Source organism: Odocoileus virginianus, chromosome 9 (assembly GCF_023699985.2).
Source record: "Odocoileus virginianus isolate 20LAN1187 ecotype Illinois chromosome 9, Ovbor_1.2, whole genome shotgun sequence".
Taxonomy (NCBI): Eukaryota; Metazoa; Chordata; class Mammalia; order Artiodactyla; family Cervidae; genus Odocoileus; species Odocoileus virginianus.
The window spans coordinates 2,963,685-2,988,213 of NC_069682.1; the positions used below are offsets into that span (position 1 = coordinate 2,963,685).

Consider the following 24,529-nt stretch of genomic DNA (forward strand, 5'->3'; position numbering starts at 1 on the left):
TGGAAACGTTAAATAACAGGTCACAAGGACATGCTGAGGCACAGTGTCTCCCTTTTTGCCCGCGCTTAAGAGGCGCTCATGGAATGGAACGTGACCAACCGCTCTCGGCGGGTCCCGGGCCTTCGGGCCTTGACCAATGGTGAAGCGCCGGATCCCACGGCTCGCGTCTTCCGGAGCGACCGCCCAGAAGACCTGGAGAGGAGGTGCCGTCGCGGCCCCCCCTGTGGAGGGGGGCTTGCGGGAGGCCCTCAGCGGCGCGGCGTCCGCTCCTCGTCCCCGCGGGTTCTCGCGGGCGTTGGAGGCCCCTGAGTCTGTGCGCTCGCCTGCTGGCTCATGTCCGTGCCGTCTCCCCTCCCGCTGATGCGTTCGAGGGCCAAGACGGCATTCTTCCGTTCAAAGGAACTGTGAGAGAAGTTAGGCTCATGGCTGTGTCACAATGCACCCGCCATTGAGAAAGCCACCTTCAGCTGCCAACCCGTGTTTTCTATACTCGTTCCCCATCAAACATTCGGGAGACTCTCCCTCTTTTTGTGCCAGTAATTTTCAAGAAACGTTCTGTGTCACAGAAAGGCTGCGTTTTATTTTTCTCTCTCGGTCGCCCTTCCCCTGCCACAGCGGGTAACTGGTTTGTCACCGACCAATCGAGCTCGCTTTGTTCGCGGTCTCTAGATAGAGGTCCTCCGCCGCCATGATTGTTTTGGGCCCTCACTGGAAGCCGCGAGATCTTGCACGGAGGGCATTTTTGTTTTTGGAAGATCCCGCGCGCTCTTGCGGCCGTTAGCTTAGTGTTCGCCGCCATCTTAAGCCCTGGTTGTGGCTTCAAATGGGCCGCGAAGTAGCCCAGGCCATCTTGTGTTTGGGCGGCCGCAGGGTTTTGCGCGCCGGCAGCGCCGGGGAAGCGGGAAGGAGGTCGGCGCCCGGAACACCCGGGCTTCCAAAGGCTGGCTTGTGAGCCTGTGGCCGCCCTTTTAGTCTGAGTTTGCACAGCCAGGTACCACTTCACCAGTGACCCCGGACAGTAACTAAACAAAAGCCCGACCCCAAACCCTGCCACCATCGTAGGTAAGAACTTGGGAATGCTGGGAACCTAAGATGTTCCTTCCCTTGAACTCAGCTGTGAGCCCACCTCCTCTCCCGCTTCGGTTATTTCCTTTGATTAGTGAACCTTTCCTGAATCCTCCTTGTGCTTCCGCCTCTCTCCGTTGTTTTAAACAGAAGGGTGCCGGAAGCCTGGGCTTGACAGTGGAAGTTTTGGTCTGGGAAATAATTATTATTTGGACGAAATGGAGTACAGTGAGTGGGCCAGGTATTTATATCAAACATCTACGTGTATTCAGTACAAATAGATTCCCCTTCCCAATATTTTTTGGTTTGTGACATAAATACAGATTGTATTTGTATATACATTCATTCATTTATTCAGTACATTCGTTGAGTACCTGGTGTGAACTAGGTTGTAAGGATTCTGTAGTAAATAAAAACCACTTTATTTCATGGAGTTTCCATTCTGTCACCTACTAGGTTGGGCAAGTGACAGCATTTTCTGGTTCTTAGCCCTGCTATAGTGTACAAGCAAGTATTCGCTTGCTCCTTCCCCTATCTTCCCCCACTCCTTTTTCCTCCTGGACTAGGAATAAATCATAGTGACACTTTATTTCTTGGATCCTGGACCTGACTGTCTTTGTAGACGAACTGGTTAATTTTACAACCAATATTCAAGGTGCTTAAGGCCTTGCTGTTCCAATTGTGATCTGTGTATCAGGCGCTTGAGCATCACCTGGAAGCTTGTTAGAAACACAGTTGACTCCATCTACAGGCCCTGAATCAGAATCTGCCCTGAGAAGCGCACCTTAAGTTCAGACAGCACTGATTGAGGGCACGGACTGAAGACAAAGACTTTCTCTTTGCAACTTGTGCTTCTGAAACAATATATGGTCAGTTTACTCCACGCTTTAAATGCAGTGGACATGTGGTTTTATATCCGTCAGCTTATTGTCAAGATGCCAATTTAGCATTCTAAAAAGTTGAGAATTTGTCAGCCCCCTATATTGTTATGTAACATTTGCCGTGCAACACCTTGTGTCCTATGTACATATTTTATTTTTAATTTATTTGAAGTTGAACTCAAAATTCTATGTGTATTCAGTGGTTCAGTATCAACTTGGAAAACCTTGGACCATAGTTTGCCAAAGCTTTTCTGGCACTTCGCATTTTATCATTTTAAAATAACAAATCTAAGTCTGATTTATTTCAGGGGTCCTCAGCTTTGGTTGCTTATGAAAATCACTTGGGGTGCTTAAAAAACAACAACCCAGAGCAGTATCTGTAGAGTTTGAGATCCTGTGGATGGAATTTAAGGAAGTTAGGTATTTGAGAAACAACAAATAAGTTTTATATTTTCTGTGTTGATGTTTGTTAGATTTTTCTCCCTTGTAGATTTACTTAAAATAATTATAAAGCGAGTTGGACTGGAAATTTGGTGAACTAACTTCTTAGTAACCCTTCAGTTTGCTGTTTATATTTTTGTGTCCTAAGCAAGTTATCCAGTCTTTCTGTCTTTCCTTCGTCCATCTAAATATTAATTGGGAAAAGAAGAATGAAGGTCCTGTTATGTTTTATTTAGTCTCTTGTGTATGTTGCAAGATGTAGTGGATATTTATATTCTGTGCATGTGAGGAAGAGAAGTATTTTGCAAGTGCAGTATTCATTGCTTCTGATTTTCCTATACTGTATCTTGTATATGCTGGTAAGCATAATGGGTCTTGGAAATGAACTCTAAAGCTAGCTCCTCCAGCTACCAGCTTAAACTGATTACTTAACCCTTTTGTGCTTCAGTCTGTTGTTGTTTAGTCGCTTTAGTCGCTAAGTGGTGTCCTACTCTTGCTGACCACGTGGATGGTAGCCTGCCAGGCTCCTCTGTCCATGGGGTTTCCCAGCAAGAATACTGGAGCAGGTTGCCATTTCCTTCTTCAGGGGATCTTCCTGACACAGGGATCAAACCCGAGTCTCCTAAATTGGCAGGCAAATTCTTTACTACTGTGCCACCTGGGAAGTCCTATACCTTAAGTTGCTTCATCTCAAAAATAGGGTTGATATGAGGGTTAGATAAGTTAATATAAGAAAAGTGCTTAAAACAGTGCTTGGCACATAGTCACAGCTATGTAAATGTTAATTAGGTATTATTCTATTTAAGTCTTAGGATTATTAAAGTTTTGTTCATACATTCAAATCACTAAGGGGGAAGGTATTAATATAGTATGCCAAGCCAGGAAGATGTGTGAGTGAGAGGTTTTTTTATAATGATCTTTTTCTTTTCTCCAAACAGCTTTATGGAGATATGATTGTCATACAGTAAATGGCACGTACTTAGAGTATTTTGTTTGATGGTGATTTACATGCATATACCAGTGAAACCAACACTTGAGTCCAGATAGTGAATGTACTCATCACCTCCCTAAAGTTTTCTCTTGTCCTTTTGTAAACCCTCTGGGCTTTTCTAGACAATTGCTCATCTGTTTTCTGTCACTCTTGCATTTCCCAGGGTTTTATCTAAATGGAATCTTCATGTATGTGCTGTCTTGCGGGGTGGAGTAGTCTGGATATTTTCACTCATAATTGAGAGCCATCTTTGGTGCAAATGTCAGTGCTTCATTCCTTTGTAATTACGGTATTCAGCAATTTGTTAGACTAATTTGTTTGCACATTTGCTAACTGAAGGGCATTTGGATTTTTATTTTCATAGTGGTCATTTTCACATTGGATAAAAAAAGTAATTATTTGGTGGCCCAGCCTTCCACATATAGAGAACCTAGGAGGTGCCAGTGGTAGACTGTGTTTGTTTGGGACTTTGACGTTGTTTAGTTTATGAATTCATGTTTTCTGAATGAAATGTTACAGTTTTTTAAATACCAAACATGTCACATATATTGAGCTTTAGTGGGTTGGATCTCTTTTATTGAGATATAATTTATATATAACATAATAATTTCATATGTACAACACAATTGTTTGATATATGTATATATAGTTAGACAACTCAAGGGGTTAGGAGTGCTGACCCTCTGTGCTATTGAAAATCTGCATACAACTTTACAGTGACAAGAGCAGAACTCAGCCCCCATCTGAGATTCCACATCTTTGAATTCGACCAACTGTGGATCATGTGATACTGTAGTATGTGTTTATTGGGAAAAATCCAAGTGAAGTTCAAACCTTTTTGTTCAAGGGTTATCTATATAATAATAGTTTTAGTAACTGGTCACCATGTGGTACATTCCCAGAGCTTACTTATTTCGTAACTGGAAGTTTGTACTTTTTGATTCCCTTCACCCATTTTACCATCCCCTACCTTCCCTTCCTCAACACAGACCCCTGCCCCTGTTCTACCAACGACCACCAGTATTTTCTCTGTATCTGAGTTTGATGTTTGTTTTGTTTTAGATTTCACAAAAAGTGGATAATATTATATTTGTCTTTCACTGTCTTACTTATTATACTTAGATGAATGCCCATTCATGTTGTTGCAAAGAGCAGGATTTCCTTTCTTCATGACTGAATAACATTCCATTGTACATATACCTACACCATAATTTCTTTATCCATTCATCTATCATGGACATTTAGGATGTTTCCCCTGTCTTGGCTATTGTGGTTAATGCTACAGTGAACATTGAGGTGCAGATACCTTTTCAAGTTACTGTTTTTCTTTTTTTCAGATAAATACTGTGAAGTGGAATCGCCACATGATATGGTAGTTATATTTTTAATTTTTTGAGGAACCTCCATACTGTTTTCTACAGTGGCTTAACCAATTTAAATTCCCATCTACAGGACACACGGGCTCCCTGTTTTTCACGTCCTCACCAATACTTCAGTTCAGTCGCTCAGTCGTGTCTGGCTCTTTGCGACCCCTTTGACTGCAGCACACCAGGCTTCCCTGTCCATCACCAACTCTTGGGGCTTGCTCAGACTCATGTCCATCGAGTCAGTGTGTCGTCCCCTTCTCTTCCTGCCTTCAGGCTTTCCCAGCATCAGGGTCTTTTCCAGTGAGTGAGTTCTTCGCATCAGGTGGCCAAAGTATTGGCCATCACCAACACTTAATTGTTGTCTTGTTGATGATAGCTGTTCTGACAAGTGTCAGAACACCTCTTTGTGATTTTGATTTGCTTTTCTCTGGTGATTGGTAGATGAGAAAATTGGAGATTTGGAGGTGCTGAGTAGGCAGTCTGAGGTCATGTAAAAAGGTAGGATTTGAACGCATGTCGGTTTTACTAGAACCTGAGACCATGACTGCCTTGTGGGTCAGTTTCTGCCTGTTTCTGACTAAGTATTAAATAAAAATTAGATGTCGTTTTTAGTGAAGCAACCACACAGGGCCAGGTGGGGATTTTCTGTGGGCCCCACAGGAATGGGAGGTCCAGAACTGGGGTTAGCTGACCACGTTAAGGGTATAGAGTGAACTGTGAACTTAATTTTGGTGGGAGATTTCAGTATATGACCTATATTTAAAGAAAAAGAAAAGAAAAAAATCCTAATTATTTTTTTTGTCACTTGCTTTATTCTCCTGTTGTTTCCATTTGTTTTTTTTGTTTGTTTTTGTTTTCAAGTTCACTTTGGCATTCAGAATTATCTTATGAATAATAGGAAAATCTGATTTGCTATTTTTTTACACTGTAATTACCTTTTAAAATTTTATCAAAGTTGTTGTCAGCAAGATCTTTACTCATTTATCATTTTTCCTTGGTGTTTTGTTAAAGTTTGTGATTCCTTCTTCATATTCTCCTTTTGTGTGTGTGTGTGTGAGATAAAATTAGATTGGGGGAGTAAGAGTAGCAGGTTATGAAATGATTTCTCATTCCTGAATTACAGTTGTTCCTTCATAAATTCTAGGGCCTTTGTTGTTTTAAGACAACAGAAGAGAGTATAACATATTCTTGGTAAAATTTGAAATCTGGGGATTAGAAGCCTAAAGCTAATTTCTGGTCTTTTAAATCTGGAGTAGGTGCTTTGGCTTCTGATGCAGACCAGCAGTGCTAGAGGGAAGACAAATGTGAATTTCAGAGTGCCTTGGATTTTCCCACAGAATAATCTAGAAGGTCACCAACTTTATTAGAGTTTATCTCTGCTTTGTATTTAAATGACAGGACAATCATGATATTGTTTCATCTATTTCCATTCCCTCCCCAAATTAATTTTCTTAAGGATTTTAGGATCTTTCCCTTTCCACTAAGAACACACATAAACACATTTTTGGTGAGGTCAGACGCTATTGAAGTCTTTGTGAAAGAGTGCCTGTTTTCAGGTCAGAGAAAATGGGCTCAAGAATGCAGGGTAGAGGATGAGATACTGTTTGTAAGACATATACTTTAACTTCTCAGTATGTTTATGAAAATTATATGCTTTGAGATATTTGGGAAATTGATCTTTTTGGAGCTTGTCCTGAACTTCTTAAAAACAGAGTGTAAAGTAAAAATTCCACTGCATGTAGACTCGAATTGGCAACTCTGATAAAGCGTTTTAACATTTAGGCTTTAAGCCCCAGGCCTTGAGCTTGCTGTTCCCTCCTGAAAGTGATGCTAGGAGCCTCGGAAGGTAATTTCTCAAGGTGCGTGTTCGCTTTGTGAATGTGTGTGTGCACATTTATTTTTTAATAATCAGTAAAACAAGTCCAGAAAAACCCAAAGATGTTCACAGATTAATTAATATAGAGGTTAATAGTACCTTTTTCATTGAGATGACTGTAAGGATGTCAGTATTTTAAGGACAAAAACAGAAAGCATTGAAAACCTCACACTTATGACCTAAACTTCAACCAGGCTATCAGTTGCCCCTTATATTCAATACAAAACGCTTCCATCTTCTCTTTACATTTATATGCATCTCAGTTCCCTCAGCTTTGTCTGCATGATATATGTAACTTAAGTGTTATTTGTGTATTGAAGTAGGACCCGAGTGCCTTGACCTCCTGTTTAGAGGGTTTAATATGGAGTTTGGGATTTCGAGACCGTAAAGATGTATTAGATTGATAGGTATAAATCTAAAACAGTAGCACAGTCTGTAGCCACTGATTTCAGTAACATCAGCAGACTCCACAGTTAGCAGACTGGCACTTACCTTTGCCCTGCTCCAGGTTATCACAGGGAATAAGAATGGCCCCTGTCCTCAGGAAGTTCTGGTCAGGGGGAGGGGAGAGACTGAGGAGCAGAGTTAAGTGAGTGCAGGGGCTGTGGAAGGGCTGGGCTGGCCCAGAAAAGGGACCCTTTGCTCTGGGGATCCCTAGAGGGCTCCCGAGAAGCAGGTGGCAGCTCAGTTGGGTTTCCGAGGATAACGCGATCTTAGGAAGAGAGGACCTTCTCTAGTGTGACACGCATATGTGCTAGCAGGACGTGCTGGCCCTGCGTGTTCAGGTCCCATGCCCGAGTTCGCCTTGGAGCTGTGACAGTGCCTGAGCGGTGAGGTGGTGGGGCTCATACCTGCTCCAACACCTCGTGTGACGGTTTCGAGGCTGGAGAGGTGCCAGGATGGAGACCGGAGGTTCTTGGAGAGGCCCGGGCCCTTGAGGATGCCCAGCTCTTTGGGGTCTGAGACCTCCTGGCACCCCTGCTTGTGGTTTTCCTCCTTGGGGGAGGCAGACGGGCCGTCTGCAGCTTCCTCTATCCTGTCCCGGACGTTGAGGGGAGAGAGCGCAGGCTGTGCTGCCCCCAGGCCCCCTGGCAGATGGCCTTTCTGTGTTTAGACTTCAGCTTCCTGGGGTTTATGAAAGGATAGTGAAGGGCTTGCCCCTCACCACCCCAGGGTGGTTGTCAAGGCAGCAATAACGCAAGGGGTCAGTCAGAGACGCCCACTGGCACCGCCGCCGCCTCGCCAGACCTGGGGAGACTCGGCAGGGAGGCTGGTGTGTGCTCTGGCACATCGCTGCCCGTTCCTTCTGTTGGCCTGCTCTGTCATGAATACACGTCCTTTGCTTCTGCGTGTCTTACACATACCTTCTCTCAGTTTGTGGTTCTACCACAGCCATCCCCCCACTGAAGTTTAAGTTTTTAGGCCTTTTTGTTTTGAAATAATTTAGGTTTGCCCAAAGTTGGCATAAAAGTACATGGAGTCCCCTGTACCCATCACCCAGCTTCCTCCAGTGGTGACATCTTTTGTGACTAGAGTGCAGCTGTTAAAGCCAGAAAGCTGGCACTGGTGCAATTTCCAGAGCTTATGAGATGGAACCAGTTTACATGCATTTGTGTAGTTGTTTTCATCATGTGTTTCTATTCCTGTAACCAGCACCACAATCACAGTGTAGAATTCCATTGCCAGAGCTTCCTTCTGCAACTTCCCCACTCCTAACCCCTGGCAACCATGAAAGTGGCCTTCACTTCTGTAATTTTGCCTGTCTGAAGAGTGTTCTGTGAGTGGGAGCATACGTTATGCAACCTTCTCAGATTGTCTTTTTTCCCTGAGGAGCATCCCTTTGAGGACTGATCCAGCCACGCTGTCGTGTGTGTCAGCGGTTCGGTTCCGGCTGCTGAGTGATGTCCATGGCACAGACATGCCAGGTCTGTTTAACCACTCACCCACTGAAGGACACCTGGGCTGCTTCCAGGTGTTGGTGGTCATGAGTTAAGTCACTATGAACATTTGGCTACAAATTTTTATGTCAGCCTAGGTTTTCATTTTTCTGGGGTGAATTACCAGGAGTGCAAAGTTTAGATTATGTGGTAAGTACATGGTTAGTTTTGTAAGAAGCTGTCAGTCTCTTTTCTAGAGTGGCTCTATGATCTTTACAGTCCTACCAGCAGTGTGGGAGAGATGCCTGTTCTCTGCATCTCCACCAGCATTTGGTGTTATCTGTTTTTTTTAAATTTATTTTATCTCTTTTTTATTAGCCATTCTGATAGGTATGTAGTGATGTGTCATTGAGTTTTATTTTGCATTTCCCTGATGGCTCATGATGTTGAGTGTCTTTTTTTAATTGAAATATAGTCAGTGTATACTGTTATGTATAGTCAAGCTGACAAAAGTCTGTATAGGCAAGGCTATGGTCTTGCCAGTGGTCAGGTACGGTTGTGAGAGCTGGACGATAAAAAAGGCAAAGTGCCAAAGAATTGATGCCTTCAAACTGTGGTACTGAGAAGACTCCTGAAGGTCCCTTGGACAGCAAGGAGATCAAAGCAGTCAATCTTAAGGGAAATCAACCCTGAATACATGTTGGAAGGACTGATGCTGAAGCTGAAGGTCCAGTACAGTTGGCGCATTGGAAAAGTTCCTAATGCTGGGAAAGATTGAGGGCAGAGGAGAAGAGGGCGTCAGAGGATGAGATGGCTGGATGGCATCACTGATGCAATGGATGTGAACTCGGGCAAATTTCAGGAGATGGTGAGGGACAGGGAGGCCTGGTGTGCTGCCGTCCATGGGGTTGCAGAGTCAGACATGGCTGGATGACTGAGCAACAACTCTTTTGTTAGTTTCAGGTGTACTATATAATGATTCCTCATTTGTGTACAGCATGAAATGATTCAAGTGTCTTTCCACATGCTTATTTACCATGTTTGTGTTCTTTGCTGAGATACCTGGTCATGTCCTTTGCCCACTTTTTGGCTGGACTGGTTTTATTTTTTTTACCTTTGAGTTTTGAGAGTTCTTTATATGTTCTAGTTTATAAGTTGTTTACTGGTTACGTGGATTGCAAATATTTTATTCTAGTCTGTAGAGAAGTTTTAATCTTAATACTGCCAAATCTACCATCCTTTTTCTTTTTGAGTTATACTTCTTGTGTCTAGTTTTAAAATACCTTCCTTTCTCAGAGCTCATGAAAAACATTTTCTGAAAGCTGCTAATTTTTCACATTTGAGTTTGTAGCTCATCTGTAGTTGATTTTTATGTACTGTGTGAAGTAGTGGTCCAGTTTTCTTTTTTTCCAAATAGACAGACAGTTGTTGGACCACAGCTTGTTGAATGAATAGTCTCCTTATTTCCCACTGATGTGCCACACTGCTCCCATCACCCATTTCCATGAGCCCAGGGCCTTGTTTCTGGTCTGTGAAGTCTTCCTTCAGCCTGTTTGTTTCCCCTTTGCCAGCACATTATCTGATTTACTCAGGCACTGTGGTGGTTTTGCAGTATCTGGTGAGACTGACTCCCTTCATTGTTTTTCTTTTTTTTGTTTTCCTTCTCTCATGTATCTTAGTCCTTTTTGTTCTTCTTCAGATTCCCTGTTCAGGATTGTGGCTGGGATTGCATTAAGTTTGAAGAACAATGTGATGAGGTCTGGCATGTGTCTTATTAAATTCATCTCAAGATATTTTAAATCTGTGGAATGCTAGTATGATGATATTTTCAGAAATCTACATCTGCTTGTCTCAAAGACATTGCTTTTAAGATTCATCAGTAAACATGTTTGCTACTTTTTTTTTTGGGTAGATGCTTTTCTCACATTAACTTGTTTCTGTTCTGAGATTTCTAGTGTTTTCCTGTTTTTTTTTTTTTTTTTCTATTTCTATTAAAATGATCTTGTGCTTTTATTCTGCTTCAGTTTTTAGTATGGTAATTGTCCTAGTATTAAACCGACCTTGCCCTCCTTGGATAAACCTCACTTGGTTCCGAAGTATTTTTTTACATATTGCTCAGTTCAGATTGCTTCTGTTTGTTTAGGGTTCTTGCATCTAAGTTCAGGCATGGAACTGGCTGTGATTCTCCCTTTCATAGTCTGCCTTTGCCCAGTTTCACTCTCCGGGCCTCACAGGGTGAGTTGCATGGTGGGAGGGGCTCCCTTCACCCTCTTCTCTGGAATCATGTGTACATTTTGGCATTATTTGTTCCTGGAAGAGCTGCTGGATTTGGATCACAGAGGTTTAGAAATGGAAGAGACCTCAGAGGTTGGCCTGTCCAACAGCATTGTTCTCCTGAGGTAGAAAGAATTAAATGCTGAGGCTCCAGTCCAGAAGGCCTGGTCCACTGTCTCAGGACTTGGCAGCCTCATCACTGTAGAAGCCCTAGTCCTGACGTAAAGGTAACAGCCATTTTATTATCTGAGACAGAGGGCACAACGTCAGAGTCCGCACAAATCCATAGGGAGACCTGAAAACCATCCCATCAGTGTGACAAACTGGTCCCCTAGGTTTCTAGGGTCGTCGGGTTAAGTTAAAGAGCCGAGGGGGAAAGGGAGCCTCGGACAGCACTCCGACAGCTCGCGGAAAGCTGTGGGGACAGGCAGGGGTTTCCTGGCTCCTCTGTGGGCAGCTGTGTGTAGGGACAACTCAGCGGGCCATTAATACTTGTATTGCCCTTTGTGATGACGGGTGATAATTTTCACCTGGGATACCAAAGAAATGTTCACTGTATGGTGTTTTTTATGAAAATCAATAAAGATTCAGTGTATTTTTTGGAAAATTTCCCAGAAACAGCAAACATAAAAGAGTGTCGGTTCCTGTTTCAGGAATATTTTTTCATCCAGCAGCTTTGATAACCTGCTCCTTCCAGGGTGGATAAGTGTGCTTTCACCCATGTTTGGAAATTAGCGAATTGGTTGGGTTCCTTTCCTGCTTCAGCTCCTCCTGTAGTTCATTTCTAGCCCTGTGCCGCATGCTGTAGTGAGGCAGAGGGAGTGAGCCTTATCTAAAGGACTTCGGCAGGTGTGCAGGCTCAGGGTCTACACAGCTGCTGTCCAGATGCGTGCTCGCTTTATCTTGGTGCCCTGTCACATAGCGTGATGGTAAATTAAATTGATTCAGACCACATTTGCCTTAGCTATGGAGTCCCTTCCTCCCTTCCCCGCACCCCCCCTCCCCTTCTGTCTCTTATCTGTCCCTCTATTTCTCTTTCTTTCTTTGATTAGCAGGAGAGAACCACCCTCCTGCAGCTTTATTTGAAGCCATGCTTTGTGTTGGGAACTTCTGCCTTGGCCAGGGGCCAGGGGAGGGAGGACACACCTCCCTTGGCAGCCCAGTTAGCCTTTGACCTCACAGTTCTGCAGGGGACAGATGGTGCTAGATGGCTCTCAGTGAGATGACCTGACTCTTCTCCTGCCCTCGATCTTCAGCTGTGAGACCCTGGCCTGATCCCCCAAGTTCTTGTTAGGGGAATAGATCTCAGGCCTGGGAATAGATGGTCTGTAAGTGTGTCTTGTAGTCCTAAAATTGTTAGTGTTTTGAGATTGCAAACACTGTGGGAACAAGTGAAAAAAATTGCATTGAGAGGCAGAATGCCACATGGTATTAAAAATGGGTTAAAAATAAAAGTAAAGTTATACAGTTGCTTTTTATTTATTTTTTTGCATGCAGTCTGTTTTATACTAGAGATCTTATTATTTCATATAAAAATATGCCTTTCAGTTCTGGATTCTTACAGATCATATTTTTGAGACGGGGCTTTGATGATACTTTTTGGAGAATCCAGATCTTAAAACATAAATGCAGCTGTTCTTGCCCTACTGATTAAAGGGGGGAAAATGAGCATTTTAAGAGTCAGCTGGAACCTTATTGCGATTTGAAAATAAAACCTTCACTGTAACATGGCTCTTAATCTATCTAACAGCAGATATGTCTCAAGCCTTGCAGTAGTCTTCTGTGTGGGACACCTGTCCTTCTGGAAAAGGAAGACATACTGGAAAACCAGTGTGTAATTAAAAATAATTAGATCGCACGTGCTTCAGATTTGGTTGGATACTTGTTGGCAGTACTCTTTTCCCTGTTCCTCTGTCTAGCTGAACTACTAGTATCCTCTAAATATCCCCAGAGAGGGACCCCCTAAATTCTTAGCAGAAGTTATTCAAACTTGGTTTAATATATTTAAAGGAGCTGACTGTGTGTTTATCTGGCTCAGATAATACAATATAATTTTAAAGATTTAACTAGTTTTCAGAACAACCTTTATGAATGTTGCTTACAAACACAGCATGTGTTTACAAATGTTTACAAACACATGTTCTTGACTTTCTAGAAAGTTATTTTTTCCATTTACACCTCTGTAGAAATGGGCTTGCTAAGATGAACTTCATTAAAGAGCGTTCTAAAGCACATGCATTGCATTGTTCAGGGAACAGAAATGAATAGATTAAAATGAAATTAAAATGATTTAGGGCTAGGATAAAGAAAGAAATTTTGTCTATTTAAAATTAGAATCAAAGGTTATAAGATTTTTTAAAAAATTTCCCATTGACTAAGTAATAATAACTGTTAACACTCATCCGGGGCCTACTGTTTTTAAATGGTGAGACTGTTTTCATGTACTTAGTCCTTTCAGTATTTTAAGTTAGGTATTGCTACCCCTGTTTTATAAATAAGGGATCTTGGATTCAGAAATAAGCCCTTTTCTTCTTTGCCATCATGGCTTATTGCATGGTATTGCCTGTAGCTCTCTGTGCAGACAGCATCATGTTGTCACTTCCCCACTCAGGCGTGCGCTCGCGTCTGCTCGGCCCAGAGCCCCGGTCCGTCCCTCCCCAGCACTTCTCCCCCGGCGACCCTCGGTGTCTTCTCTGTCTCCGAGTCTGTTTTGTAGGTGAGGTCACTTGTGTCGTATTTTAGATTCCACATGTGAGTATATGTCTAGCTCTTTCTGACTTACGTCACTTAGTATGATAATCTATAGGCCCATCCAAGCTTTGCGGATGGTGTTATTTCCTTCTTTCTTATGGCTGAGTAGTAGTCTGTTGTATGTATGTACCACACCTTCTTTATTCATTCATCTGTCAGTGATCATTTAGGTTATTTCCATGTCTTGGCTGTTGTAAATAGTGTTGCTGTGAACATAGAGGTGCGTGTACCTTTTTGAATTATAGGTTTGTCCAGATATATATATTTCAAAAATGGGATTGCTGAATCATGTGGTGGTTCTATTTTTAAATTTTTAAGGAACCTCAATACTGTTTTCCATAGTGAATGCACCAATTTACATTCCTACCAGTAGTGTAGGAGGGTTCCCTTTTCTCCACACACTCTCCAGCACTTGTTATTTGACTTTTTAATGTTAGCCATTTTGACAGGTGTGAGGTGGTACCTCATGGTAGTTTTGATTTGCATTTCTCTTATAAATTAGTGATATTGAGCATCTCTTCATGTGCATATTGGCCATCTGTATGTTTTCTTTGGAGAAATGTCTGTTGAGGTCTTCTGCCTATTTTTTGATTGTTTTTTTTTTTCAATATTGAGCCACATGAGCTGTTTGTATAATAAGTGCTTTTCATATAATAAAACCAAAATCCCTTAAACTGCACTGTCCGTTGTGGTCACCACTAACTGCAAATACCTGTTGAGCCTGTGGCATATAGCCAGTCCAAATCAAGGTTCTGGAAACAAAATACATACCTGATTTGAAAACTTAGTTAAAACACCAGGAGTGTAAATATTTTTATATTGATTATATGCTGAAATTATAACGGGATAGATTTATTGGGTTAAATAAGACACATTATTAAAATTAATTTAACCATTTCTGTTTAACTTTTTATTAAATGTAGCTGTTAGAAATTTTAAAATTAAAAAAAAAAAAGAAAGAAATTTTAAAATTATATCTGTGCCTTGCATGATATTTCTTTCGGAGTGCTGCTCAAAAAGTATCTGTGCAGGTGGTCTGAACAGACAGGTAATTCCACACACAAGACTCGTGAGTTAGGGCATCCTTCCCTCCCCATCCCTTCCTGCACAGCAGCTCTCTCCAGCTTGTTCTGCAGGTTGGAGCAGAATTTAGCATGTAAGAATTGGATCTGTATCCATAGGGGAGGGGGGTAGGGATGGGAAGGGATGAAGGGGGAGTTTGGGGTTAATATACACAAGCTGTATATATACAACAGGTAAATAACAGGGCCCTGCTGTATGGCACAGGGACCTGTATTCAGTATTGTGTGATAAGCCGTAATGGAAAGGAGTATAAAGAAAGAATGTACATGTGTGTATGAATGAATCACCGTGCTGTACATCAGAAACTAACACGACATTGTAAATCAGCTGTATACTTAAAAAAGGAAGTGAGTCCTTATCACTGAATTTCATGCTATATCGCTGCTTGATGATTACTGTTGTGGTTGTGTAGATTGTTGTTGTTATTGGTTTTAGGCTTTGTTTCTAAAACATTCCGTTAAGATTAAAGGGAGCTCCCTTCAACCTCTGTGTCCCTACCACATACATACACACACATTTTCCATCCTTTTAATTTTGTTGAGAGCATAGTACTGTTTAGGCCAATATTTAGTGTTTATCATCATGATTATAAATGCTAGGCATGACTGAACTGTGTGTGTGTGAAGTGCTCTTTACTTCTTATTTTCTGCATACTTTTTGTTTATCCTGCGATCAGCAATCGCTTTGTATTATTCAGTTGCTTTGCTTTCCACACACCTGTCCTAATTCAATCTCATATTCCATACTGGTTGTCTGAAGTTCATCTGCATGTGCCCAGACACTTCCTGAAGAGCCCTCTCCTGGACTCTGGTTCTCTGCTTGTCTAGCCCATGGGTCCCAGGCAGGGATCTGGTTTCATCAGATCCAGGGATTTCCTCTGCCTTTTGCCTATCTCAGCCTTCCTTTTTCCTGTGTCTTCCCTTTTTCGGGGTCAATTTCCTCATTTTGGTGAAGCACATCTTTAGTAGCTTACTGAGAAAGGATGCACAGAATATACATTTTTTTAAGACCTTGCACATCTAAAAATGTTTTCACCCTCACCCCTTTGTGTTAAAATGTAGTTGGAGTTTGAAAACAATTTTCTTCAGATTTTGGGGGATAGTTTTCCATTACCTTTTAGCTTCCAGAGTTGCTTTGGGTAGCCAAATATTCTCTTCCCATCCCCCTCCTCCCAACTCACCCACTCCCTAAACTCACCCTCCTGTACACATACTTTAAAATCCTTTTTTCAACAATGTCTGAAATTTTCCTGTGATATATGCCCTGATATGTGTCTGTTTCAATCCTAGTTTTTACATGTCGTTACTTCTGTACTGGTCCTTTAGTTTTTCATTTATTCTCTCTTCTTTTTCATCTTTATTATTTCTGAAGTTCCTGGATGACTTAGTCAAGTTGATCTTTTGGACCTTCTGTTAAGTTTTAAAATTTCATTTATCATAGTTTTTGTTGTTTTCCAAAAGCTCCTTTTATTTATTTTTTTATGTTTTTAATTTATTTTTTTATTGAAAGATAATTGCTTTACAGAATTTTGTTGTTTTCTGTCAAACCTCAGCATGAATCTGGCATAGGTGTACATATATCCCCTCGCTTCTGAACCTCCCTCCCATTTCCCTCCCCATCCCACCCCTCTAGGTTGATACAGAGCCCCTGTTTGAGTTTCCTGAGCCACACAGCGAATTCCTGTTGACTCTCTATTTTACACATGGTAATGTAAGTTTCCATGTTACTCTCTCCATACATCTCACCCTCTCCTCCCCTCTCCCCATGTCCATAAGTCTGTTCTCTATGTCTGTTTCTCCATTGCTGCCCTGTCAGTAAATTCTTCAGTACCATTTTTCTAGATTCTGTTTATATGCATTAGAATATGATATTCATCTTTCTCAGATGCTCCTTTAAAAAAAATTAATTGATGTGTAATATCTTCTATCCTGCTGATATCAGTGAAAGTTTCTTTCTCCTTGCATAGTCGGGGTTTCAGCCAAGTAATTTTTTTTCTGTTTTTCATAATAGAGTTTTTCCTTACATGGTAGATGATTTGTTGTTGTTTATGTGTGTGTATTTGGGAGTGGTACACTAGGAGATGGAAGTTAGTTCTGCACACAGATGTGGAGTTTGTGGGTGTGACCTTCACTTTAGAACCATCTGTCTTGACTGTTTGCTTGGGGAACCCCTGATGTCAGTACTTTTAGATCCAGTTCCCTGAGAGAGGAGGTTTCAGTCTCCTATTTGGAGACTAAGGCATGATAGAGGAGTGTGTTAGTCAAGCTTCTCCAGAACCAATAGAAGATACGAATCCACACACACATGTATGTGTATATACATGTGTTTATTAAAGGAGTTGGCTTATGGAATTTTGGAGGCTGAGAAGTCCTAAGATACACTGTTTGTAACCTGGGGACCCAGAAAAACTAGTGGTATGATTCAGTCCAAGTCCAAAGGCTCAAGAACCAGGATTGCTGATGTCCAAGGGCAGGAGAAGATGGATGTCCCAAATCAGACAGATCTTGAATTCACTCTTCCTCTTTTTGTTCTATTTTGACCCTCAGTGGACTGAATGATGCCCACCCACTTGGGGGAGGGTCATCTGCTTTACTCAGTTCATAAATTCAAATGCTAATCTCTTCTAGAAGCACCCTTACAGACATAATGTCTGTTAGTTATCTGGGCATACCTTAGCCCAAACAAGTTGACAGTTAACTATCACAAGGAGCATGTGAACTGCCCATGAATTTCTGATTTTTTCAGTAGGATACTCCCCACTATTTGCTGTACCTGGTATTTTCCAGACCAGAGATAATCTGTCTTACTTTCTCCAGAAAATAATTCTCTAGGCTTCTGCAGGGTGAAAAGAGCTGTTGCTTGGCTGTGCTCAGTAAAAGGTATAAGAATTTGATTCCTTTTTATTGCCAAATAATATTCCATTGTATGTATATATCATATTTTGTTAAGCATATATCTATAGAAGCTTACCTCAGAAAACAAGAAAGATCTCAATCACTGTGTTATGTTTATCCATTCATCATTTGATGGGCATTTGGGTTCTTTCCACTTTTTTGGTTATTATGAATAATGCTGCTATGAACATTCCTGTATAAATGTTTGTGTGAACATATGTTTTTATTTTCCTAGGTACATATGTAGGAGTGGAAGTGCTGAATCATATGACAATTCCATGTTTACCTTTTTGAAGTATTGCCAAATTATTTTCCAAAGAGGCTCTAACATCTTACATTTCTCACCAACTATTTATGAGAGTTCTAATCAATCCATGTCTTTGTCAACACTGTTATTGTTTGTTTTTTGTGTTTTAGCCATCTTAGTGGGTGAAAAGTGGTGTATCATTGTGGTTTTGATTTTTTACTCAATAGCTAGTAATTTTGAGCTCATTATTTGTGCTTATAAGGCCATTTGTATATCTTCTTTGGAGAAATGTCTGTTCAGATATTTGATCCATTTTAAAATTGGGTTATTCACCTTTTTATTGTTGTCCTAAGTGTTCTTCATGTGTTCGGGACAGGAGTCCTTTACTTGAGATGTGACTTGCAGATATTCTCTCCCATTCTGTGAGTTGTCTTTTCAAGTTCTTGATAGTGTCCTTTAAAGCACTCAAGTTTTAAATTTTCATGAAATCTGATTTAACGGTTTTTTTCTTCCATGACTTGTGCCTCTGGTATGTATCTAAAAAATTATTGCCTTACACAAGATCAGTGATGTGGTGGTAAAGAACCTGCCTGACAATGCAGGAGATGCAGGAGACAGGGGTTTAATCCTGGGTTGTGAAAGCCCCATGCAGGAGGAAATGGCAGCTCACTCCAGTATTCTTACCTATGAAATTACATGGACAGAGGGGCCTGGTAGGTTATAGTCCATAAAGTCGCAAAGAGTTGGATGTTTCTGAGCATGCACATGTGTAAGGTCATAAAACTTATGCCTATGTTTTCTTCTAAGAGTTTATAGTTTTAACTCTTATGTTTAAGTCTTTGATCCATTTAGAGTTCATTTTTTTTTTTTTTTACATGTGTATCTCCGGAGTTCAAGCGAACATCCAGTCCTCTTTATAGGGATGTAAATAAATCTTGTAACGCTACAAAAATAACAAGTCATCTGAGAGGTTTACAGTGGTCCCCAGTATGTAGGAGGGTATTAAATAAAACAGCTATTGATGATTAAAAGTGAATTAGTTCAATCAAGTTACAGTATCATCCTTCAGATTAAAGTGCTCTGATATTAACCAATGTGGCAGCAAACGTGATCCTGAGAAGGAATCCCACTGCCAGTCATCTTGCTTCTTAACTTCAATACAAGAATGAACAGAGAGAGTTCCGTTTAATAACTGCTCTCTCCTCAAGCCCTGCCCACGCCCTTTGCCTATGACATTCTCTCCCGAGGAGAGATGTCGAGATTTGATGAGATTCTGTCTCAACTGGAACAAAAGAAAAAAAGAGTAATATAGAAAACATTCTAATATCGGGTTACTAACAATGAAATTACCTGGAGAGTCTGAGTTGTTTAGTCGCTAAGTCATGTCCGACTCTTTGCGACCCCGTGGACTGTAGCTCATCAGGCTCCTCTGTCCTCTAGGCAAGAATACTGGAGTGGGTTGCCATTTCCTTCTCCAAGAGTTCATTTTTTATATAGTGGAACACAGGGGTCCAACCTTGTTCTTTTGCATGTGGATACTCAGTTGTCACAGAACCATTTGTAGTAAGGACTGTTTCCCTATTAAATTGTCATGGTGCATAGGTTAAAAATCAACTGAAGATAAATGTAAGGATCTGTTTTTGAACTTTCAGTTTTATTCCATTGATTTATATGACTTTTATGCTAGTACAGTACCACACTGTTTTGATTGCTTTGTAGTAAGTTTTCAAATGGGGAAGTATAAATTCTTTAATTTTGTTCTTCTTAAAGATTATTTTGCCTAATACACAGGTCTTATATTTTTATACAAATTTTAGGATGAGATTGTCAGTTTCTATAAGGTCAGCTGAGATTTTGATGGAAATTATGTTATATAGATTGATTTGGGATGTATGGTCATGTTAACAAAATTATTAAATGTTCCAATTTATGAATATAGGGTATCTGTCCACTTACTTAAGTTTTACATTTCTTTCAATAATATTTTATGGGTTTTGTTGTATAAATTTTACTGGGTTTTTTTGTTAAATTTTTTGTTAAGTATTCTGTCTGACATTATTTTCAGCATATTTCTTTTCTTAATTTCCTTTCAGGATTATTCATTGCCAAAATAGAGAAGTGTAGTTAATTGTTTAATATATTTACATCTTATAACCTTAGTTCATATGCTTTGTAATTCTAGTAGTTTTTTTTAAAAAAATTCTTTAGGATTTTCTACATATAAGAACATGTTATTCGTGAACAGAGATAGTTTTATCTCTTCCTTCCCAGTCTGGATGCCTTTTATTTATTTTTCTTGCCTAATTGCCCTGGCTAGTACCTCTGATACAATGTTGTGTGGAAGTAGCAAGAGCAGACATCACTCCTCCTCAAGGAGGAGAAAGCATTTAGTTGTTCATGATTTAGTATGGTTTTAATCGTGGGTTTTTAGTAATGGATTTTCTTTTTTTCTCTTTTGGATGCACCACATGGCTTGCAGGATCAGAGCTCCTTGACCAGTGACTGAATCCCAGCCCTCGGCAGTGAAAGCAGAGAGGTCTGACTACTGGGCCTTCAGGGAATTCCCTAGGTGTGAGTTTTTTATAGATGTTCTTCACCAGGTTGATAATACTTCCTTCTATATTCCTAGTGTGTGGATTTTTTTGACTAAAAACTGTTGGGTTTTGTTATTTATTTCTAAATTTGAGATAATGGTGTGCTTTTTCTTTTATTCTATTAATATAGTAAAGGTTGCATGCTCTTCCTTCAGATTTATATCTAGTAAAGAATGTAACCATTTGAGGTTCCTGGGTGGCACAGTGGTAAAGGATCCACCTGCAATGCAAGATGTGGGTTCCATCCCTGGGTTGGGGAGATTCCCTGGAATAGGAAATGGCAACCCACTCCAGTATTCTTGCCTGGAAAATTCCATGGACAGAAGAGCCTGGTGGGCTATAGTCCATAGGGTCGCAAAGAGTCTGTCATGACTGAGCACCATGATGATGATAGTACATTATACAGATTGGTTTCAGATGTTAGACCAATCTTATATTCCTGAGATATATGTATTGTGGTCATGATATATAATCCTTTTTATATGTTGCTGGCTTTGGTTTATAGTATTTTGTTGAATACTGGTGTGTAGTTTTCCTCTCTTCTGATATTTCTTTTTGGTATTGGTGTGTGTGTGCATAACAAGTTGCTTCAGTTGCGTCTGACTCTTTGCAACCCTGTGGACTCCTCTGTTCATGGGATTCTCTGGGCAAGAATACTGGAGTGGGTTGCCATGCCTTCCTCCAGGGAATCTTCCCAACCCAGGGATCGAACCCACGTCTCCTGCATTGGCAGATGGATTCTTTGCCACTGAGCCACCTGGGAAGCCCCTTGGTATTGGTGTCAGGATGTAACTAGCCTCTTAGGATGATTTGAGAATTTTTCTTATGCTTCTTTTAAAGGGTCTGTGAAGGACTGATATTAATTCTTTAAACATTTGGTACAATACATCTGGGCCTCTGCCTTTCTTTGTGAGCAGATTTTAAATTGCTAATTCAATATAATATTTTTGTTAAGACCAGTTATAAGTGGGCATTCATCTTGTAAAAATACGTATTATTTGATTCTTTAGCCAACCTTTCTCTGATATAATATCCAAATAGAAAGAAATTTTAATATACCTACTCATAACTTTCTCTTTTCTTTTGTTAAAGGTCTGTAATTATTCTGGAACCAGTAAACCATGGCATCAAAGAAATTTGCTGTTAAAGTAAGTATTGCTTAATAGCTTTCTTTAAAATGATTAATCACTTTCTAAAATAACCAAGTCCTGTATTAATTGAAAATAGAAGCCCTGAACTTTCCTTCTGCTTTTTAAATTTGGGAGACCACTGAAAACTTGAAGTCGGTGATTGAAAATTGAAAATGAGAAAATGGATAATTCATATGGTCATGGCAGTTTCTTGATTAAAGTCTTCTGTAGATGCCTTTGGGGCTAACTTGGTCCTTAATGTTAAAAATGACGATGCACATTGCATGCCCGTGGCCCGACCTTTGATTACAACAGAGCAGGAGAGGAGGGGGCAGGCCGCCAGCGCTGCCCCGAGTGACCCCCGGAGCCAGGCCCCCGTCACTGCCCTCCTCTGTTTCCCCCCCGGACGTCGCTCCTTTGTCTGTTGATGGCTGGGTCTGAGGCCTTTCCCTGTGAGGGAGGAGTCGCCTGAGAGGGGAAGGAGAGGAGAATTGACAGATAGCGACTGATTGACCCTCCAGGTTGTGCATCCAGGGGTCCTGCCTTCCAGCAACTACAGATTCAGTGTCCCGAGAGGGACCACTGCATGAAGGATGCTTTCATATGTGTGCACTCTTCAGGGCATGTTCTCTATGCTAGTGTTTCATTAAGCAGAAACTCAGAGCGTCAAGTCCCACGAATTCTAGTGGTTGTTAACCAGATCAGATACTATATAATATTGTAGTCATGTCTTACCTTTATTAAGTCAGTGCTCATTTAGATTTACAACATATTTATAAATTTCATCACTTACAATTATTTCTAGCATTGGTATATTCTGTATGTAGTGTTTCTTTCTGTGAGAGATTATAAGGTGAATTTTCACTATTTGTCTGTCTAGAAATGTATTTGGTTTTCCTCTAGAGAGTAAAGTTTGTTTAGAATTTCAAGTTGCACATCGTTTCTCAGCACTTTCAAGGTATTTTCCCTTGTCTTCTGAAATCTCTTACTGCAAGTGAGAAATGTTTTACTTATCAGTTGATACTAAAAACCCCCTTAAAATATAGTGACTTGAAACTCAAGCTGTTTTACTCACTCTCAGGATTCTGGAGGTCGCCGGATAAAAACCGGGTCGGTTTTTCCATTTGATGTTGACTGGGGCTGCAGTCATCTGGGGACTCAGGGAAGCTGGTGCGTCGAAGCTGACGACTCTCATGGCTGACTGTGCTGGAATCTCACCTGGGCTGTTAGTGTGGCCCTTCATTTCTCACTCAGGTGGCTGCGCAGTATGGCTTGGGCTTCTCCTAGCTTGGTGGCTGAGTTTTGAGGGATGGCGTCCCAGGGCAAGAGTTGCCGGAAGAAGAAAGTGTAATTTGTCCGATCCTTGAAGACCTGGGCTCGGAAGTCTCAGATTTATTTATTCCACATTCAGTTGGTCAGAGCACTCAGAGGTCAGCTCCAGGGAAGATGCAACTCTTGATGTGAGAAGCAGCTTGTGCTCACAGGGAGGGGAGCCTCTGAGGGTGCATCGGTGGAGACCAGTCAGCTCAGAAATCTACCTGTGATTCCTTTCTTTGTTATCTTGCTTATCAAGCTACCTTGGTTCCCTGGTTACTTTTAAGAGTTTATCTTTGTCTTTGATAATCTACAGTTTCCCTGTGAAATCATGAGATATAGACTTATTTTTATTTATCTGGCTCAAGATGCAATGTGCATCTTCGTTTGGAAGAGTCAAGTCTTGCATCAGTTTTGGGAAGTTTTGGCTTTTTTCTCTCCTAGTACTGCTCGTCTCTGTTCTCTCTGTTTTATTCTCAAAAAACCAAGATCATGGCATCCAGTCCCATCACTTCATGTCAAATAGATGGGGGAAGCAATGCAAATAGTGACAGACTTTATTTTCTTGGGCTCCAAAATCACTGTGAACGGTGACTGCAGCCTTGAGATTAAAAGATGTTTGCTCCTTGGAAGAAAAGCTATGACATACCTAGACAGGATATTAAAAAGCAGAGACATTTCTTTCCCAATAAAGGTTTGTCTAGTCAAAGCTATGGTTTTTCCAGTAGTCATGTATGGATGTGAGAGCTGGACCATAAAGAAGGCTGAGTGCCAAAGAATTGATCGTTTTGAACTGTGGTGTTGGAGAAGACTCTGGAGAGTCTCTTGGACAGCAAGGAGATCAAACCAGTCAATCCTAAAGGAAATCAACTGTGAATATTCATTGGAAGGACTGATGCTGTAGCTGATGCTCCAATACTTTGGCCAACTGATGTGAAGAGGTGACTCATTAGAAAACACCCTGATGCTAGGAAAGATTGAAGGCAGGAGAAGGGGAAGACAGATGATGAGATGGTTGGATGGCATCATCAACTCAATGGACATGAGTTTGAGCACACTCCTGGAGATGGTGAAGGACAGGGAATCCTGGCGTGCTGCAGTCCTTGCAAAGAATCAGACATGACCGAACCTCTGAAAGACAGCGATTCTTCTGGAACTCTTAAAACTTGTTGGATAATCCCGTAAAATTGTTTCTTATGTGCTGGAGGGTGATATTAACTCATCCAAGAGTGAACCCTTGCAGGCTCTCTACTCAGAAAAGGACTGGGCCTCTTGAAAAGCTTCACCCAAACTGACTGTGATCCATTTGGGCAGACAGTCCTCATCAGGTGTGAAGCTTGGGCCCAGGCACCTGATTATGCCAGAGTTGGTCTGTTGATTTCCAAAGCATACACAATGCTGTGACATGTTCGGCTACCAGATTCCTCAATCTCAAAGCTGCACCAGGTGGCGCTAGTGGTAAAGAACCAGCCCGCTTGATCTCTGGGTTGGGAGGATCCTCTGCAGGAGGAAATGGCTACCCACTCCAGTATTCTTGCCTGGGAAACCCCATGGACAGAGGAGCCTGGCGGGCTGCAGTCCACGGGGTCGCAGAGAGTCACAGCTTAGAGACTGAACAACAGCAACAACAAAATATTTTCAGAATCTTTAAAAAAAAAGATACAAATGAGTGTATTTATAAAACTCAAACATACTCACAGACATAGACATGTTTCCACTGTTACTTACTGTTTGAAATACATGG

At 41.2% G+C, this 24,529-nt stretch overlaps 1 protein-coding gene across 1 annotated transcript in view; it reads left to right on the top strand.

Annotated features, from left to right (window-relative positions):
- The first annotated feature begins 229 nt into the window (after positions 1 to 229).
- The window catches only part of SLX4IP (SLX4 interacting protein), a 206,140-nt gene continuing 181,840 nt past the window's right edge, over positions 230 to 24,529 (top strand). The window contains 2 exon segments of the mRNA XM_070471892.1: positions 230 to 1,062; positions 21,434 to 21,489. Coding sequence (XP_070327993.1) covers positions 21,463 to 21,489 — 27 coding nt within the window. The 5' untranslated portion in view covers positions 230 to 1,062; positions 21,434 to 21,462.